Raw genomic sequence first — 20,602 nt, 5'->3', positions numbered from 1 at the left:
ATATATATATATATAAAAATACAGTATCTATAAGTACATAAAATACATAAAAGGATAAAATATGCCATCTAGAACTTCATTTTCCTAAAATATTAGTTACTTAGTCTTTTTGTAATAAAGTCATGTATTGATTTGATGAAAATATGTATATTCTGATATACAAGGTGGCCAACTTTTCCAATATGGATGAAGATGATATTGAGTTGGAACCAGAAAGAAATTCAAGAAATTGGGAAGAAATCATTCCAGAAGTCCAGCGGCGAAGAATAGAAGAGGAGGAAAGACAAAAAGAACTTGAAGAAATATACATGCTTCCAAGGATGAGAAACTGTGCAAAACAGGTGTCTCTCTTGGTTGTGACTGACTTGTACTTCTATGTTCCTGTTGGTTTGATTTGCTTGTTTTGGGGGTTGTTGTTGGGTTTTGGGTTGGTTTTTTTTTTTTCCTTTTATGAACACATATTTTTGACAGGTTAGGTAAGACTTTGCTTCTGTTTGTTAATCATGTAGATTTTAACTGCTTATTCTGAAATTCCAGATCAGCTTTAACGGAAGTGAAGGGAGGCGCAGTAGGAGCAGAAGATACTCTGGATCTGATAGTGACTCCATCTCAGAAAGAAAACGACCAAAAAAACGTGGAAGACCACGAACGATTCCTCGAGAAAATATTAAAGGATTTAGTGATGCAGAGATCAGGCGGTAAGATATGAGGGAACATGCATGTTTAATTTTTTTGCTACTATTATGGAGCTCAAAGTTTGGAAGGCAGTTTATTTTTCCTTAGTTTATTTGAAATTTTTTAGTCTAGGCATTTAATGTTTTACCTTGTGTTCTTTGTGGTGCTGATATAGTGAACTGTTATGGCAAGAGTTTGAACCCATTTTAATGAAGGATAAACTTAGGTTTGAAGAATATTCTTGATTGTTTTAAATTTGTTAATTCCTGCAACTCATGAAGACAGTGATTTAAAAAACCAACTGTTAACAGTGGCTGAGCTTTTTTTTAAAATACAAGCAAAATACTCTCCTTCCTATCATTTTATCTAAAAACTGCGGTGCTGAAAGAATATGAAGATCATTTTGGTGACAACTATAAAAGTTTGAGTGGATTTCGTTTTATTCTGAAACTTCTTGATACTGGAATTGAACTAGTGTTATATAATGCTTTTTTAAACTAAAAAAAAATCTCAAATCGTATTTGAATCTTGTACAGCAGATGTTTTCAATATTTGGTGCCAAAATATTTTTTTGGTAGGAGAAGGAATTGTTTTGGTTTACATTTTTGAGTTTGTGAAATACTACTTTGCTTCTGAAATTTAAGTATGCATGTTTCTCTAAAATGCTGTAAAGCTTGCAAAATATTAACTTTAAAGATCCTTTTTGACTTTCCATTTCATCTGACAACACAGCAAATTGGTACTTTTTTCCGAGATATTTTTGTGCTTACATTAGCACTTTGAAGCCTTGGTTGCTGAGGAAATTTCCTTTCTTTTTTTAAAATTAATTTTATTAATTTTATTTTTATTTTATTTCCTTTCTATCCTGGTTATCTGCAGTTTCTTTCCATCACTTACACATTCCTAGTATCTCTCATGTCATATTTTCCCAAATCTTCAGATCACCTTTTGCATATTGCTCCTTTTGCTATATAAGGCATAACATAACATCTGAAATCTCTACTTACTGTAAATCCACATTAAATTTTTACGATTAGACACATGCAGTTGCTGAATCTTCTGTCTTGTGAAATTAATAAAGTAATTTCTGAAATAATTTGTACTTTCTATTGTTTTATTTACATCAATTCTTTAACCCATAGACCTGACTTTCTTTGAGTTATCTGGCTATACTAAGCTGCTCTAATCTCTCTCTCTACTTACCCCCCCACCATTCTCCATATAGTATTACACTAAAATTAATAATTGTATTAATACCATTTTAAAAATAGTGTCATTAAGTAAGCATACATTTAAATGTCAAAATTATTTTCTGTTACTAGGTTTATCAAGAGTTACAAGAAATTTGGTGGCCCTCTTGAAAGGTAAACTTGTTTGTTCATTACTTGTGTAATAACTTGGAACCTTGTTTTCATAAAAAATTAGAATATACTAAGAAACCTCAGACTGAAGAGTAAATACAGTGTATAGTCTTTTGCCTTGACTATAACATGACTTTAGCTGAGTATCTTACCTTTCTTCATGTATGGTTATGTATGCAAACAGCCATACAGCAAACCTTACTACACAGCAGAACTACTTACTCTGTCTTTATACTTTACCTGCTGTCTTGTTTAATCTTCTTTGGTGATAATCATTCAGTTGTCTTATTTGATAGTCTGTTGAAAGCCTACCGGTTTATCCACTGTGACTGTCAAAGTCAGTTTTTGCGTTTTCCTTGTTGTCAGTTCTTATTTTAAGCTTTCTTTATTATTCCATATTTTAAGAAAAACTTCCCATACTTATTTTCTTAAAAATATTTATAGTCCATATGAACATATTATGTATGTTTATTCATTTTCTTTTTTTTAAAGAGATGTACAGTAGTTTAACTCAAAAAATTACAGTCCTTTACAGTTCTTGTATTTTCCTCTGATATCTGAATCACTTTTTTTTTTTTTTTTTTTTTTTCCCCTTGGATCAAAAGTGAACACAGCATAATAAGTGCAGGTAACTGATAACTTACATGATCATTTCTCTAGTTCCAGAGTCTGAAGGGAGTAATTCACAATTACTAAAGTTTCAAGGCTATAAAAATCTGTATTTGTTTCATTACAGATTGGATGCTATTGCTAGAGATGCTGAGCTAGTTGATAAATCAGAGACAGACCTGAGACGTTTGGGAGAGCTTGTGCATAATGGATGCATTAAAGCTTTAAGGGACAATTCATCTGGACAAGAAAGAGCAGGTACAGTGTGTTCAGGTGACTTCAGGAGCAATAAAAAATATCAAGAAATCTGAACTATTCATGCAGTCTGATAATGGCAGAAAACAGTTTTGTTTGGGGAAAGTATAAACAAAAATGTTAGCATGCTGGGTGATTTTGAAAAACGGTTATAGTAAGATGACTTCTTTTTCCCCCCTTTCTGTGGGTGAATTGTCATTGGAGAATCAGTATGTTTTTGCTTTACTGTGGAGTTTAAAAGTAATTTATTATCTGGAAGACCTTTTGATTCTGAAACTGAATTCAAGCATTTGGTTAAGAAAACATCATTTTGTATAATTGAAAGTTTGCTGATATACCGTCTGTCTTACTTCTTAACTTACATTTTTCTGTATGATATTATAAAGGTAAATATTATAATAGCTTTGTCATTTGTTTTAAGGAGGTAGACTTGGGAAAGTTAAAGGCCCAACATTCCGAATCTCAGGAGTGCAGGTGAATGCAAAGCTAGTAATTTCTCATGAAGAAGAGTTGGCGCCATTGCACAAATCCATTCCTTCAGATCCAGAAGAAAGAAAAAGGTATTGTGTTTTTTGTTTTTTTTTTTTATTTAAAGGAAGCAATAATGTAGAAATCTTCTGAAGCTTTTTTTTCAGACAACTTTGATTCAAAGCACACTGTGACAGCATTGTCCCTCTAGTCTCTGTAAGGGCTGGTAGCAGTAGCGTGTTCCACATCTGTTCTTCTTTCTTCCCTTGCTGTAGAAGCCAGTACCAGCTTTGGCTTCTTGGTTATATTCACTAAGGACTATATTCAGTAACTGATAGTAACCAGAACTAGAATTCAGACTTGCGGGGGAGCTACTGTATGTGTCATCTCTGCTTGAGGGGAAAGCAGCATCTGTCGAAGTGCAGCAGTAGTTGTTTCTACCCTCTGAAATTCTTCCCTTGCCACCCGTGTATCACAATCCCTAAACTATCCACTTAGTTAGCAGTTACACTTCGATGATGATTTAGGCTTTTATTCATGGTTAGCCAACTGTGTGACACAGCTATATGGCCACAGACTACTGTCTGTTTTTCATATTTTAGCCTTGATCAGCTTTAAAACACATTTCAGTGCTGATTTCAGTAAACACTTTATAGACATGTTAACAAAATTATAAATATTTGAATTACTTTCCGAAATATAACAGAATCTTAGAACAGAAAATAAATCTAGTTATGTGACTTTTACTATGTTCCCTTCCCCCTTGCTAAGCTTCAGAAGTAAAAAATCCCTTATTTGTCTTTCTCATTTGTTTCTGCTAGATATGTCATCCCATGCCACACCAAGGCTGCTCATTTTGATATAGACTGGGGTAAGGAAGATGATTCCAATCTGTTAATAGGCATCTATGAATATGGTTATGGCAGCTGGGAAATGATAAAAATGGATCCTGATCTTAGTTTGACACAGAAGGTATGTCATCTACAACATTTCATCAAGGACTCTTTTTGTTTAGGTAATAATGCTACTAAGAACAATTACTCAAAGAGCTTATTTTATGATAACGGAAATTGCAGAAACATTATACATCAGTTGTACTTACTGGTATCCTTCTAAGGTCTTTTAAGGTCTTGTGTATTCAGTTGAAGCATGTCTTTTTGCAGTCAATTATGTTGCCATATTTCCGTGTTGTTGGACTTCTCTCATTTGAATTTTTATTTTCAGACTTTTCCTTCTCTATTTTAGGTGTTTTAGTTTTGGCAATCTTGTATTCTTGAACTTTTGGAAGGGAATTTTTCTAGAGATTTGATTTGGTTTCCCCATCCCTACTTAGTCCCCAGGTTCTTCACTTGAAGCTGTATTTTCACTCACAACATGAGAGTAGTTGTACTAAAATTAGTGCAATAGTACCTTAGCAACAGTGAGCGATGGGTATTGAGGGAAAGACTGGGGTGAAGTAAACTTTGAGACAGTGCCAACAAGCTATAATTTTGGGATTTGAGGAGCCAAGATTGTGTCCAGATTTTTTTAATAATGATTCCTACTCCTGCCTTCCATTAATTTGCCTGGTTTTTGAAACCACTAATTTCTATTTTTGGCGTCTGCAATATCCTGTAGAGAGTTCTGCATTTCATCAGAAGATGAATGAGGCAGAGCCAGGAGTTCTAAGGATCAGTGGTGCAGGAGTTCACAATTTCTTAGATGAACTATCAGAGTAGAAATAGAAATCTGAGGCTGTTTTCTTGATTTTGTTTTAAACTGTGGGGCAATTTCCAAGACTCTGCATTGGCTGCATGATTGGAGAGAAATGAAAACTTTTAAGAAATTTTCCATTGCTTCAATCATGCTGGCGTATTTGCTAGGTACAGTTGTAGTAGATTGTTTTCCACCTGCTTTTATGAAGCTTTTTCTGTTATATGTGCTCCAGGCTAGCATCTTCCAAACTTGATAATATAACTGTGAAACTGCCATTGTTCTCCTCAGATTTTGCCTGATGATCCAGATAAGAAACCCCAGGCAAAGCAGTTACAGACCCGTGCAGACTACCTCATTAAATTATTGAATAAAGACCTTGCAAGGAAGGAAGCACAAAGGCTTGCTGGTGCAGTAAGTACAATTCTACATTTGTTAGTGAGATAAAACAGTACACTTACAGGCATATCAACTGATCCTTTTCTTTTACTTTTTTAGTTCTAGTCTTTTTATTTGTTTAGTATTGCTAATCATATTACATGAGACTAACTCAAGAAATTAATTGCTAATTTAGTATTGTATTCTCTTATTTGTATGTATTCTCTTCTGTTTTACTATGTTCTGTCTCCAGTTCAGAAAAAGTGGTGATCGTTAGTGGCAATCAATAAAATAAAATGAACCCTTTATTTGATGTTAAAAAAAAAACCAAACCAAACACAAGCATATTTTGCAACTGTGATGCAAAGGTGCCTGTCAGTTGACTTATTAAAGAGACCAATTTGCATTCAGGGCAGTTCAAAGAGGAGGAAAACAAGAACTAAGAAGAATAAGGTGATGAAAGCTGCAAAAATAAAAGAAGAGATAAAAAGTGATTCTTCACCACAACCCTCGGAAAAATCTGAAGAAGGTGATGATGAGGATGACAAGGTAAATATATTTTGTGTGGTAAAGATGGCTATTCAGTTCTTTCTGTTATCTATTTCTATTGTATCTTCTGCTTGACCGAATAAAATTGGAGCACTTGAGTGTCTGAGTGTCATTCTTTTCCTGTGGGCACTGTAGTTGATGCTGTATCAGTAGAAGTACATATTTTAATTTAATGATAAGCCCGTAGCTGAGGAATTATAAGCAGTTTTCCAAATCATATTATAAAAAAAATGTTGCAGTCTAATTGCAAGTAACATTGCTCAGTTTCAGCATTCTTTAAAGACTCCAGCATTGTATGAGCTAGAAATGTGAACGTAATGTAGCACACAATTATAAAACTAATGTTTCTGGCTAATGTATTATTATTACTACTGATAGCAATTCTTCAGGTAAAGTTTTTTAGTCAGGCTCAGGGAAAAAACATTAAGCTCAGTTAGAATGAGTAGCACAAATAAATAGTATTTCAAGACTTGCATGTGAAAGCTCCTGTATATGGCATGGCTTTCATTATCCAAAAAGATTATTTAACTGACTACTTAGCCTTGTTATGTTCTATTACTTCTGATGTGTTCCTTTTTATTTTTTAATGTTTTAACAAACGCAGAAACCACTAGAGATAAAAATGTAGGAAAAGCTTAGGGTCATGTCACAGCTATTTTATGACTTTGAAAGTGGCTGAAATAGATCAGTGCAAATCTGTATGTATCATTAAAATACTTCCTACTTGGTTTAAAATAAACTAAATTGAAGTGTCTTGGATAACTGTCTTAAACTATTACAAATCATTGTAGTTGTCAACTCACTGTAGAGGAAGAAATACTTATGCAAATACGTAGCTAAAACTGAAAACCTTAGAATGACCTTGATACATCTATTAAAAAAGAGTCATTTTTAACTGAAGTATTCCTATATGTATTTAAATTGTACTATGAAGAATAAAATGTAAAACCAGAAAAAAAACCTACAACTTTGAATGGAGACTGGCTTATGTTTACAGATATGTGTGTAGTCTGAAGTGTAAGACTAAAAACTCAAAGCGCTGTCACAGTTTCCAGTAAATTAACATGGGCAGCTGAATCCTAAAACAAAGCAAATTAAGTGTTCAGACTATTTAAAAAAATAGTGTTAGACTTATCTCCACTCAAAACAGAAGACACTGCCAGTCAGCTGATTGACTTGCTTTATTTTGAGGAAGTGCCTAGAATGCTCTTGCCTTTTGTATATTTGATAACAGATATTCATCACTTTCATACTTTTGGACACAGATTAACAATTGTACTTCTAAAAACTGGGCTTTAACCACCTAAACAGTTGGCTTTAGCTACTTAGCTGCCATGCTGTGTGCAATATTTGAAACTTGTCTGTTTAATTGCCAGAACATTCAGGACACTCTTGAAGTCTTTGGATTTTTGCTGGGAAGTTTCCATGATACCTAAATACTGAAGTCCTATTTGGGCTAATTACTTGATACCTCATCTAAGTAACTTGTTCAGATTCATGTATTAGGCATTCTTTTGTCTGTGTTTCTGCAGTGGAGCCTATATATGCCTTTCCAGGGTGTACTTCAAATCAGTTCAAAGATGATAATGATTCTCACACCTGTAGATAATATTTTTGTTACTTAGTCTAGTATTTTTCTGTCTGAAAGGATTTGAATTTCCATCTCAAACCTTGTAAGTGACTATTACGAAGACCAGTGGAGTGGTTTTTTGTTCACCTTCAAATAATTAAATTGTCCCTGTCAGACAATCCATAACTAAGACCTTTTTTAAGCCTCATGTAAAGAACACCTCTGGAAAAGAGAAAGTTAGGACTCCATTACCTTCTCTTGTGAATGTTTAATATGGGTTTGGTAAGTTGCTGGGACAAAGCTAACAAGAACAGAGGTCTTCTAACACCCCTGTCACTTGAATGTCCTGACCAATCAGCTCAGTTTTGCAAGACCTGCTTCCTTATAGTTTTTAGCTCTTCAGAGCCTAACTACCTTTTAGAGAAACACAATTCTAAGTTAATTCTCAGTTAAATTGACATAATTTCTCACCTCCACTGCCACTGCCAAATCAATACTTGCTTTGTCACATCAAGGAAGTGAGTGAGTAGTTCTCATCTTTCTTTACAACTACATTCAGTTCTGTTTAGTAGGGGTTAAATCTATGTTCAGCAAGAAAAAAAAATACACAGATGAAAAGTATGTTTTAATCTAATGGTTACGAAACTTGTATAGATAGGAACTCAGTTTGATATGACATATATGCTTGCGTATTGCAGGATGAGATTGTTTCAGTGAAACATCCACATAAAAAAAATAAAACAGAAAAAGAAAATGAAGAAAAACCTGAGCCAGATATTGGTATAAAGAAGGAAGCTGAAGAAAAAAGAGAGACAAAAGAAAAGGAAAATAAGAGGGATTTGAAAAGGGAGAAAAAAGAAAAAGAGGATAAGAAAGAATTAAAAGAAAAAGATATTAAAGAAAAGAGAGAAAACAAAATAAAAGAATCCACACAGAAAGAAAAAGAAGTAAAGGAAGAGAAGGTAACTAGGTTTACTTATCTTATATAGCACTAGAAAAGGCCACTAGGTTTTCATGGATGATTTCAAGATGAAAAGGTATTTTGGATCTCATCAATTGTAATTTCACTGAAGTCTTTTACATTGTTTGAAGTTTTATTTTTTACTACCTGAAACCATGAGGACTGGCATACGATATGGGAAATTACATCTTCAATGATAAGTATCTTAGTTAGACTGAGAGTAAAAGTGTGGGCAAGAAATTATTTTATTCTTTTTCTGTTCTCCTTTTCATCCCACAGAGAAAGTAAAATGTACTGTCATTGAATGTTAGCATAGTTTTTTATTCTTCTTATTGAGGAGAATGTAGTAGTTAGTGGGATTATCATATCTTACAGGTTAATTCCAGAGCCACAAGTAAGTTTTACTTAAATATTTTAATGTCTTATTCTCAGGTAAATGAAATCAAATCTGAAAATAAAGAAAAAACTAAAAAAATTCCATTGTTGGATACTCCAGTCCACATTACTGCAACTAGTGAACCAGTTCCTATATCGGAAGAATCTGAAGAACTGGATCAGAAAACTTTTAGTGTGGTAAGTCCCTTTTTGATAAGTTACTGTTAATATTTGATCATCTAAATGAGGACAATTTCTAACGTTCTTCGTTCTGTTATTCAGCACAGTAAAACAGGTGATATTTTGCTAGTGAAATCTCAGATCAATGAATGTTACTGACACTACATGAAAGAAGTTTTTGTCTTCATTCCAGCAGCTTTGTTTGGTTTAACAACCAAACTGTGTTTATGGAGGACAGTAGGAAAACTTAGTGAGTGATCTAGTACTGAATAGATTTAGACTATATACTGTAAAAATACGTCCTCAAGAATAACTTCTGTGTCCTGCTTCTTAAAGAGCAGTCATGAATGAATTTCAGTGCAATTGCTGGAGTGTTTGGTTCCAACTTAACATATATGCCTTTCTTTGTAAGATAACAAGGGAAATTAAGTTTTAGCACTTCCCTCCTGAAGTGTTGCAGACTTAAACTAGTAGACACAGGAGGGAACAAATGTTACAGCCATTAGAAATACCTTGCTGGAGTAATCTCTCTGACACCAAAAGCGTTTCACTTAATCACTACTTCTGACTAAGAACAGAATCAATATTTGAGGAAAAAAGCTACCTACACACAATTTATGTAAAGTTGTATAGGTCAACAGGGGCCTTTGGAAAGGTATTGGTGAGTTACTTCAAGCAGCTACTCTCCCATGGGTGTTTTGTTACTCAGATTTCAAAAGTTGATGTACAGGCAAGAGCTGGCAATGAAACAGCTTCACTGATTTTTCTGAGTTGTCCGTAGATGCTTACATGGTAAAGGTGATACTTTACTTCATTCCATTCCAAACTTTTGTTTAGGTTTTCAAAATTTTTTTTTTTTTTTAAATTTACAGACTTCCTTTTTTCCTTACTGGGAGTAGTTCTAGGTTGGGTCTGTGTATAGAACAACTTGGTTTTTTTTTTTTTTTTTTTTTTTTTCCTCCAGACTTTTTGTTCTGGAATCTATGTTTGTCATTATACCATGATCAGATGCAATCTAATTAGCATATTTAACTACACCGTCAAATGAAAATTACTACTGTGGGTTGTTCAGGCTTAACCAATTTGTCTCTTTGTGACAAGGCGAATATGAATTACCATGCTGTTGTAGTTGGATGGTGTCCTGAGCAGGTGTCTACAATTTACATCATGCTAACTGGTTTTATCTGGATTTATTGTTAAAATATTTGATTCAAAGTGTGAAAATTCAAGAATACATATCGGTGTTGCCATCACTGTTGTTACTAATCTAGACATACTTACACTAGCTTTACTCTAGACAGTACAAGTTCTGCTAGTATCTGCATAGGACAGGTTTAAAAGTTGCTCAGAGAAGCAGTGTTGATCCTCTGCTGAATGCCTGGTTTAATTCTTGCAGAAAGTATCTGAAGTGTAAAGAACTCTCTCATATTTAATTTTGACATTGAGTTTGTATAGCTTTCAAAGTGCTAAAAAGTATGTCTTGTCATATATGATTGTGCTGTAAGCTGTGATTGTAAAAACCAGTTGTAATGAGTCCTTTTCCTCAGATGTCTTATATTAAATTAGTGTTTTCTTAAATTCTTGATATCTGTATTTTATACAATCTAATGCTTTCATAGAGGGGTAAATTTCCAAATGGTTTGAAGTGCAGCTTTTTGCAAAGGAAAGCTGTAAAACATTTTTAAGAGCTGTGAGGAAGTCTTGTTTTTCATTTGGCTTGTAACAATACTGTCTTACTCTGTGTGTATATATATCACAGTAAAGGGTGGGTCATGTTTTTGAAATACTTTTATTTTTCTTTGATATAATACATTCTTTTTTTTCCAATTTTACAGTGCAAAGAAAGAATGAGGCCTGTCAAAGCAGCGTTGAAACAGCTGGATCGACCAGAGAAGGGGCTTTCTGAAAGAGAGCAGCTGGAACATACTAGACAGTGTCTAATCAAAATTGGGGATCACATTACTGAATGTCTAAAGGAGTACACAAATCCTGAACAAATTAAACAGTGGAGAAAGTAAGTTATCATCCTTGTTTTTTCTTGAAAAAGGAAAATCTATAACAGCTTCTATTAATCAGAATAGTTTTAAATTATTTCTCTCATTTCTTATTCTCACTTTCTTGTATCTTTCTGCTGTTCTCAATAGGAATCTATAAAAAGGTGATTATAGATGGTTCTGACTTTTAATGGATTGACTTTTTCATACTGCATAGTGATGTATTTTGTCCAGTAGGTGGAGTATCTCGCTTCTTACAACGGAAAGCAAACACTAGATAACTTGTTTCCTAGGCCATGTTTAGTGGAACAGCATTCTAACCTTTAAGCATGTGTCTTTTTCATCTGTGAGTTGTTTGGGTTTTTTTCTTAATTCTAGGAAATTTTTCCTAATTCTAGGCAATTCTAAATTTGTGTTGAATTTTCTATGATTTTGAGTTGCAGAATTATTTTTTTTTAATATACGCTAAAATTAAATTATTACATATTATATGTTAACTGTGACTTGATAAAAGTATTTATCATAATGTATTTGGATGTATTTCAAAAATTAAAGAAGAGTTTGCATCTTTATCAGGTGACAATGTAGAAAAATTGTTGGTTTGTGAGCTTCTTACATTTAATTGTTAAGTTCTTAACGCAATTTGAGTTACCTTTATCGGAATGTGCACTTTAATCTTCTGTGGTTGAAAATACATCCTGCACTTCCATATACAAAAGTCTGTTAAATGTTTCATTTTCTTAAACACTTCTGTTAGTGCAGAATGCTTCTGCTGTTTTTACATGCGTTACTTCAAAATATTAAGATGATGTGAGATACAAAACCAAGATCCATATCTTAGATTTTAGTAAATTTCTGTATTTCTTGAAGTGAAAGCTCGTAATAGAGCTGTTATTCATAATAATGCTAAAATAGTGTATGTAAATTATTAAAATACGTATTTCAGCTGTCTTTGCTAGAAAGTGTAGTTAAGGTACTTAGCTTATATAAAGTAATACAGGTCTCATTAGGTACACCATTGACTGGTTGTCTACTTCCACAAACCTCTAGACCAAAATTACAATGTTTAATCACAGTGAAGGAGCAGACTGATGCTTCCTGAGCCTGCATGCTTTAGATACTTCTGAACACTAGTATTCTGTAGTTTCTTTTTAAGCATTGCATCTGTAAATTTCAGTAAAAGAATTCTAGACTTTAGATATGTTACCTGTGATCATAGAAGCAAATGTTTTCTTCAGGATTTTGGCGTCTTGACAGCAAAAGACTTGATTTGTTCTTTCATTCCTTCAGGCATGGATTAGGCACAAATTTATTGTCATGCCACTTCCATCCTCTTCCACAGTTCTCATTTGGTTTCAAAAGCTTTGACTAGGCTTTAGAATTCTGTGGAAAAATTCTATCACTGATAATTTCATGAAAGAAGGCTTGTAGGTCAAATGTCTTACACTGTCAGATATTTCACGGTTTTTTTACTAACTTTATTTACTTACATTTTTATTTACTGAGTGGTAAATACTCAAAATTCAAACAAACTTTCAGAAGACATAAACTGATAGCTGCATTTTTAAGCAGTTTCACAAGTAATTCTATTAACACAATTGTTATTAGTACTACTTTCCATGGACTTTGCACTCTGAAGTACTTACGATAAATACTACAAAGAGAAAAATTGTTAAAAGGAATGAATCTTTCAATTTTTTGAAATACAGCTAGGTTATGTTTGCTGTGCAGTACTGTGTTTTGGGTTTGATAGTGTTCTGGGTTTGCTGAAGTACTGTTCAAATAATTTCTGTTAAATCTATGTTCTGCTGCATAATGCAAGAAAAACAAATGTATAGAAGAATTATAACTTCTCCTCTCTTCTCCCTCAGAAATTTGTGGATTTTTGTCTCTAAGTTTACAGAATTTGATGCCAGAAAGCTGCACAAACTGTATAAACATGCAATCAAAAAACGCCAAGAGTCTCAGGTAATGTTTTCAGACCCTTTCTAAATACACAAATATGTATTTTAAGTATTGTAACTCTTTTATTAGCTTTAAGGGATTATAAAGGACACAGAAATACACTTCAAGTAGTATTTGTGGTTTTAGTAAAGTAGTCTCTTTTGTTAGGATATTTTTCTAACTAATTCAGATTAACTTTGGGATTTAGCAATGAGTTTTTGTCCTTGTCTCTTTTAGCAACACAGTGACCAGAATATTAGCAGCAATGTGAATACACATGTAATGAGAAATCCAGGTAAGAAACCTTAAGTATATTCTTGTGTTAGATATCTTAGTTTTCATGTTTATTTAATTTCATGTCTCCTAGACCTGTCTCCCACACTGCTAAGTATCATAGAGATAAGCTGATTAGCAAAACTTTACAAGTTGGCTGATGAAATCCAACTGAGTGGAGACTGAAGCTGGTACTTGCTGGTTTTAGTAACAAGTTATTTGGCCATACTTGAAAAAAATTTGGCAACATTCTTTTGTGTTTAATTTTGGGGAGGGACAGAGGTCTGCTCAAAACTTGTAAGTTTCTTGGAAATTCTGTGCCTATTTGTAGCTGTTGTAATGTCACTATGATGTAAGAAAGCAAGCCATTCCTTGAAGTCATAGTTTGTAATTAGTTACATGGGCTATCTGTTGTTGTTGACACTGATTTTCCTATGCTTCCACATGTGCCTTCTTATAATACTTGCTTTTATCTTGTGTTATGTAACAGTTTGAGTATATTTTCATGGACTTAAAATCAACATACTGTATTTTAGGAATTACCACTGAAAGGCTTTCATTAACAAGGTGTGTCCTTAGAACTCATGCTAAGGCTGTTCCTTCTTAGAGAGGAACTTGCTATCATTCTGTTTAAAATTGCTCTGCTAAAGGCACCTCCACTCACAGTTCATTTGGACCACACTTTGCTTCACAGACTGAATGGAGAGGTTGAAAAGTTTGGTTCCTGAGTTATACACATCTACACTCTAGTTTGCTTTTCTCTTACTTCTGGGTTTCTTTCAGTTCACTCACATGAATGCATTGTCTTTCAACTGTTTAGATCTTGTTTCTGTCAGATTATAATGTCACTTGCATACAGCTTTACATCTGACAGGTAGAAGTGCTGTTTGAATTAGATGAAGAAAAGACTTTGAGACTTCCTTTTAACCTCTGCTTTATTAAACAGATGTGGAAAGACTGAAGGAGAATACAAACCATGATGACAGTAGCAGAGACAGTTACTCTTCTGATAGACATTTTTCACAATACCACGATCATCATAAAGACAGGCATCAGGGAGATACTTACAAGAAAAATGACTCTAGGAAAAGGCCCTACTCCGCTTTCAGCAATGGAAAAGATCACAGAGACTGGGATCACTACAAACAAGACAGCAGGTGCGTTTCCTCAGCAATTTTTATATCCTTTCAGAAGTCCCTTCCTGTTTTTGTAGTATGCTTGCAGCAAGCACCAAAACATCTTTTTTGAGTAACACAAAATTGCAAAGATGATATCTCTTCAATGCAATTCTGTTGATTTGACATTAATTGTGATTCTTAATCCGTGTTCAGTAACACTAATACAAATAATTTATATTTTTTAGATACTACAGTGATAGTAAACATAGGAAGTTAGATGACTACAGGAGCAGAGACCACAGGTCAAACCTGGAAGGAAGTTTAAAAGACAGCCGGGCTCATTCAGACCACCGTTCTCATTCAGACCACAGGATACATTCAGATCACCGTTCCACTTCAGAGTACAGCCATCACAAATCTTCTAGAGATTATAGGTACCACTCAGACTGGCAAATGGACCACAGAGCTTCGGGTAGTGGCCCAAGGTCACCACTAGATCAGAGGTCTCCTTATGGTTCAAGATCTCCTCTAGGACACAGATCTCCATTTGAACACTCATCAGATCACAAAAGTACACCTGAACATACATGGAGTAGCCGGAAAACATAACAAAGACTGACATTTCTGGACTTTCTTTTAGCCATATTCAGTAAACTAACACAGTAATTGCCTTACGTGACTTGAAAGATACAGACTGGATATTCTATCAGTAGCAGTATTGTTACTTCTTTCCAGGATGCAAGGTCTATTATCCCAACAGAAGAAAAATATTTTTGTATTTAAAGTTTATGCTGCACTCTGCTGCAAATGTTGTGGCACTCTTTTTTAAGAAATGGAAGATGTTTACTTTTACAGGGACCTCAACACTGCCCCTTTCAGCCTGGATCTTACTATAAAACTGTTCATGTCAAAGTGGTTTTAGGCTGAACACATTTTAAGTTATGTTTGTAAATGAACTTTTACTGACCTGTGCTCATATTTCAGGAAGGAATAAGGAGTTTATTTTCTTTTGTTTCTTAGTAAGGAACTCTCAAGGACTTTGTTCACTTTCCAAAGCTACTTGTTTACATTGTACACTGCGACCACCTTGCCGCTTTTCATCACAAGCTTGAATATTTAAATTCTGTACCTATAACTGTAAAATAGTCAGGATTTCTGCTGTTTGTGATCAGTTATAATGCATTTTTACAAAACAAACAAACAAACAATAATAAAAAAAAACAAAACAAAATGCACAAACAAATGGCTGTAAATTATTGTAAATTAATTAAATGAGCTTTTTTCCCTCTTAGGCTTTTTCTGACTGTTCCTTTCCCCACCAACTCAGGCCTTCTTGTCACAAGTATGAAACAAAATCAGTGTACTTACCTGTTTTAATTAAATACCTTGATGGAATCATTGTTCAGAACGTAAAAAAATGGGGAAAGGGAACATTTTATTCCATTTAGTTCTCCTTTTTTATTGGATACTTTAGAGATATGTTTTGCATTTTGGGGTTTTTTTTTTGTTTGTGGGTTGTTTTTTTTTCTTCCTGTTAAACTGTCAGTGTTGTGATTATTTGTAATGAAATAGTAAGAAATATCCAGCTAAACTATGCTCTGGAAAATTTTTCAGGTGCATTGGTTTTAAAGAAGGAGTATTAAATATCTAAACACTTCAGAATCCACATCAGCCAAAACTTATTGTAAATCCATTTTGTGTTCCCTCTTCAACATGGGCAATAATGTCAAATGTCTATGCAGCCAGTTTATATTTTAGAAGATTTTAATTACTTTATTGACAGGATTGTTACAATGCACACTGATTGTACATAGATAACTTCTATTGGACAAATTAAATTTAAACTAAAAGGATATGTGGGCTCTTGTAGTTTTCTGCTGTGTTTTTCTCTACAGCGTTACTTTTTCTCAGATTTACCCATAACAACATTAAACTTTTAAGTACTAAATTTTAATAAGCAATGTGATAATTAGGGAAGAGATGTAGCCTGGCGTCATGAGGTTGGAGCTATATCCATTGCTCTAGTTTTTCTCTGCTCCTGCAATGTTGAGCATTTTTTCCAATTAAACAGGTTTATATGAAAGCATTAATATAGAACTAAAATCTGTCCACAGAGTATCTGTTAGGATCTTACTGTAGGCATAGTTGCTGCACATTAAATTTTAAGCTTATTTAATGTAGGCTGAGACTCAATTAATGCTGCTTCATTTCTTAACTCTTCATCTTCCCAGGATCTGGAGGGTTTTGAGTTGTTTTGCTCTTGAGCTCAATTACTGAAGCAGTTTTTAGGCAGCGGAGTGGTGTCTGATAAGGTTGGGCACGTGTGTCATGCATCTTCTGCTTCTGGTGGTGAAAATCTAGAAGTTGAAGCATCTCCAGCTGCTGACTGATTCTTAGCTGCTTGGGTAGTGCATAAGTCCATCAACAGAGCATAGAGAGAGCAGTCCGACCAAGTGTTATTCACCATCAGTGTAGGTGTATTATGGCATTGTGGCGGAGCATGTCTAACGTTACATGATTAGTCTGCATCCATTTTTGTTAAAGGCATCTTCAGGTCTCTCTGAAATAAGCAAGACAGAAAATACTTATCTGGTGGCTTTGATGATTAGGATCTTTGGCAATTAGTTTACTTAGGCTGTATTAACTTTCATCCAATCATATTTACACATTGACAAATCATATTTGCAACAGTTTAAATTTCCTCCCCCCCTGGTTTCAGTCAAGTCTCAAGTATAAAGTTTAATGGTGGAGATAGCTTCCACTGCTTAAGAAGCTGACTGTTACGGTCTATGTGGGAGAATCCTCTATCTTCTGCAAATAAGCCATTTATAATTTATTTTCCATACATGCAGATTTAATCCTTCCATTCATTTGTAATGAAAAGTCTTCAAGGAGTGTGTCCAGTTCCAAAGCATCCATCAGATACTAATGTTGCCTGTCTGTAAGAGGTTTGGGGAAGTCAAGAATTCTGGTGACTGCAAAAGAACTTGTATGGCTGTTGATAAAGGCTCATGTGTTTCATCTACCATGCATGGAAGTCTAAGATTTTCATCTTAATCCTATTATGTATTTCTAGTCTACCATTCCCACTAATATTTAAAAAGAGCAGATTGTTGGTCAGTTTGAAAAAGCATGTTAAAAAATGTATTGCTGCTGTTAGATTTAAGGAAAGATAAATGCATGCTCTGATCAGTTGCCATTAGTTTATCAGCTGCTCTGTTGGGATCCTCATCTACCAGCTCACAGTTACTGTGTCTTCCCCATTTTGATCTTCAGTGCAGATGTTCTGGTGTCTGAGTGGCACTCAGACTGCTCCTGGTTTCTGGGAACCTTTCACTACGATCAAGAACAGGACTTGCAAAGGATTCAAGCACCAACTACAAAAAGATGGTAGTGTCTGGAGAAACATGATGCTTCTATTAGAGTGTAGTCAAGACTTAAAATAGGTAACAGCTGGTACAAGGTAACACCTTGTACTGATCAAGGTTTGTTTTACTGAGTTAGGCTGGGACAGATACGTAGTGCTGTTGCACATGAAATATAAGCTTTGTTCTTAAAATTTTATGCTGAAGCTTTTTTTTGTGAAATGCTCCAGAAGCAGTAGCTAAGAAATACAATTGCGTGAGACACTGCTAGGAGCAGACAGAAGAAGAGCTGCATGGAATTTGTTACTTGTTTCTTATTCTTTTCATTTTTCTCTGTAGTCCAATTATTCTTTGTAAGACACAAGCTGAGAATGAAAGAGTAATGGGGAGCACATTCTGGTCCACTTATCCTTATATTCTCGCTCTGTAGGGGTCAGTGGAAGATCTTCCTTTGGATATGATCAACACTAAACCAAATAATGTTTCTAGTATGTATTTTCCAACCTCCTAGCCCTACCAATGTACTGGTAATTACCTTTTTTTTATTATTTTCAAAACTTCTAACAAGTGAAAAATTGCTTTGGGGTAAATAATGATGTTTAATTATGATGTTAATTTGCATTCAAAAGTAAGAATTGCTATTTGTTGCCGTTGAAAAGAAAAATATTTCTAAGCCTAACATACAAAGAAAAGAATTCTGCTTTTAAAATTCTTTGTGGCATCTTCATAAACCTATGGTGTGAGCTGCTTGCTTTGTTTTACACTCTAAAGCTGAGTCAGCATTAGGCTTTTAATTTATATCAATAGAATTCCCACTTAAAATATAGCAGCAGAATATTTAAAAAAAAATCTCAGGTACTTGTTATATTCTTTGATATATATTGTAGAAAAAATTGAAGGGGGTGTTGTTTTACAGAAAAGTGGTAAGTCGTGGTCCAGTGCATAATTTTCAGTTTACTCTAAAACTTCATTATTTACATAAACTGATAAATACAGAAAATTTGCATGCGTTTATTGTGGATTATCAAGACTGTATTTCAAATTTGTTTTTGAATGTCTTCATGAACCTTACATTCACAGGAAGTAAAGTGAGCAACAATCCTTTGAGATACTTAAGTCCTATCTGGATTTTATGAAGAAACTTCAAAGTGATTAATTACAGTTCTGTATTTAGTCAACACTTGAGATCTCATTGTAACCTGAAACTACTTAGTCCAAGCTTGGTTCATTACAGTATTTCTTCTATTCTAGCTATAACGACTAACAGCTATGCAATGGTCTACAATAATACATATGAATCATATGTGAGGTAGCTGCTTTCTGAACCTTGATTAACTCTTTAATCCTCCTATAACAAGTGACTCACAGCCTTTGGCCACAGCAAGTAACGTGGCCACACGTGGGAGTTCCTTTGCATCTGGACCTCTCTTCCATTATGGGATTAACATGGGAGATCTCTCTTGTGCATATCGTGGATGTATCAATAGTCAGGCAGTGGTGGTCTGTTTCACCTGACCCACCTAAAGTGTTTTGGCAGCAGATATTATCTGTCACATGATTGGCTATAAAGAGGACAAAATGATGAATTTGCCTCCCACTGCGTGGCCACAAGGCACCTTGCAGCACTTTGAGAAAAGGGCAGCAGGCCACAGACTGCCAGAACAAGGCATACATTTCACAGGTCAGTCTTGGGCCACATTTGAAGGGCCTCTGGTGAAGAAGTATTCAAAGGATGGGTCATGGACCAGATCTGGTTGGCAAACCACAGCATGGACGTGTTCTTACTGACAAAATCAATGTAGCTGTACCAGCTCTATTCTGGAATTGATTTGCAAACTTTTAATAGAACATATTGCCTTTTTGTGTAAGTGAAAGCCAGTGACCATAAGCACTACTGACTAAAGCCATATAAATATTTTTCTATTTACGTCTTCCTGTCACAGATATTACCCCTAAACTTCAGCAAATTGGTGTAATCGTGAGAGCTGGGCATCACTGCAGTTGATCTTGTATAGTTAGAGGCACCATGTTTGCCAACAAAAAGGAGGGCATTGCTGGAAGGATGACAGCCTTGCAGCTGCATATGGGGTGCCTGAACATACTTTGTGGGGAAGGGGAGTCAGATGAGCCTGTACTTCTTGTGTGTCAGCCAAGTGATCACTGGGGAGACGGTGCCCCTGGGTACTGCCAATCCCTCTGACCCCTATTGTTCAAAGCTGAAGTATCCAAGCCTGGCCTGCTACTGATGCCCCTGATTTTCCCAGCCCAAATTCCCACCCCACAGCTTCACCCTCAGTGTTCCTCACTCTGCATTTTTGTCAACCTGCCCCAGAGACAAGTAAGGAGAGTCTTCTCGAAGCTTTCCTCTCCCCTTCACCATTGCTCCGCTTCTGCAGCCATCTTGCCGACCCTGTTCCAGCTTTCTACCAACACCCTTAACTGCATCCTCTAATTAATTTGTTTTCTCCAGGGTCTCCAACTCAGCGCACTCATGCATGTAGCCTACAGCCTCTCCACAGCTGAATTTTTTGGAAGTGTGCTGTTTTATTGCTAGCCAACACCCACCTTTACTCTCCACTGGCTGTTGCAGTTAGCAAAGCCTGTGCATCCTTGTAAGATCAAAGCTTGAGGTCTGATTTTGGTGAGGATTTTGGAAACCCAGGCAGACTGCTCTTCCCCAAAATCAGCCAAGAGAGTTTTCAGATAACAGCAAAGGAAGACATCCCAGGGAAAAGTTACTCATGTAACATATCTAGGATTCTGTGAAACATGTGCTGACACAACACTCCAGAGCACAGAGGCTTAATACAGATGCTGCTTAATGTTGCGATAGCC

General features: G+C 35.0%; 1 protein-coding gene across 2 annotated transcripts in view; it reads left to right on the top strand.

Annotated features, from left to right (window-relative positions):
* Nucleotides 1-16,255, top strand: part of CHD1 (chromodomain helicase DNA binding protein 1) — a 54,986-nt gene extending 38,731 nt beyond the window's left edge. Inside the window, exons 23-37 of one of the 2 annotated variants that reach the window (XM_086770523.1) lie at nucleotides 165-341; nucleotides 538-698; nucleotides 1,998-2,039; nucleotides 2,773-2,903; nucleotides 3,322-3,460; nucleotides 4,190-4,340; nucleotides 5,352-5,474; nucleotides 5,850-5,987; nucleotides 8,256-8,519; nucleotides 8,951-9,091; nucleotides 10,909-11,087; nucleotides 12,939-13,035; nucleotides 13,249-13,306; nucleotides 14,231-14,441; nucleotides 14,648-16,255. In XM_086770523.1, coding sequence (XP_086626649.1) covers nucleotides 165-341; nucleotides 538-698; nucleotides 1,998-2,039; nucleotides 2,773-2,903; nucleotides 3,322-3,460; nucleotides 4,190-4,340; nucleotides 5,352-5,474; nucleotides 5,850-5,987; nucleotides 8,256-8,519; nucleotides 8,951-9,091; nucleotides 10,909-11,087; nucleotides 12,939-13,035; nucleotides 13,249-13,306; nucleotides 14,231-14,441; nucleotides 14,648-15,011 — 2,376 coding nt within the window. In that variant the 3' untranslated portion in view covers nucleotides 15,012-16,255. The remainder of the gene's footprint in view (nucleotides 1-164; nucleotides 342-537; nucleotides 699-1,997; nucleotides 2,040-2,772; nucleotides 2,904-3,321; nucleotides 3,461-4,189; nucleotides 4,341-5,351; nucleotides 5,475-5,849; nucleotides 5,988-8,255; nucleotides 8,520-8,950; nucleotides 9,092-10,908; nucleotides 11,088-12,938; nucleotides 13,036-13,248; nucleotides 13,307-14,230; nucleotides 14,442-14,647) is intronic. The other variant, XM_086770524.1, reaches the window with a different exon arrangement.
* The last annotated feature ends 4,347 nt before the right edge of the window (nucleotides 16,256-20,602 follow it).

Source organism: Chlamydotis macqueenii, chromosome Z, assembly GCF_036417535.1.
Source record: "Chlamydotis macqueenii isolate bChlMac1 chromosome Z, bChlMac1.mat, whole genome shotgun sequence".
NCBI classification, from domain to species: Eukaryota; Metazoa; Chordata; class Aves; order Otidiformes; family Otididae; genus Chlamydotis; species Chlamydotis macqueenii.
This window is presented reverse-complemented; position numbering and strand designations above follow the sequence as displayed.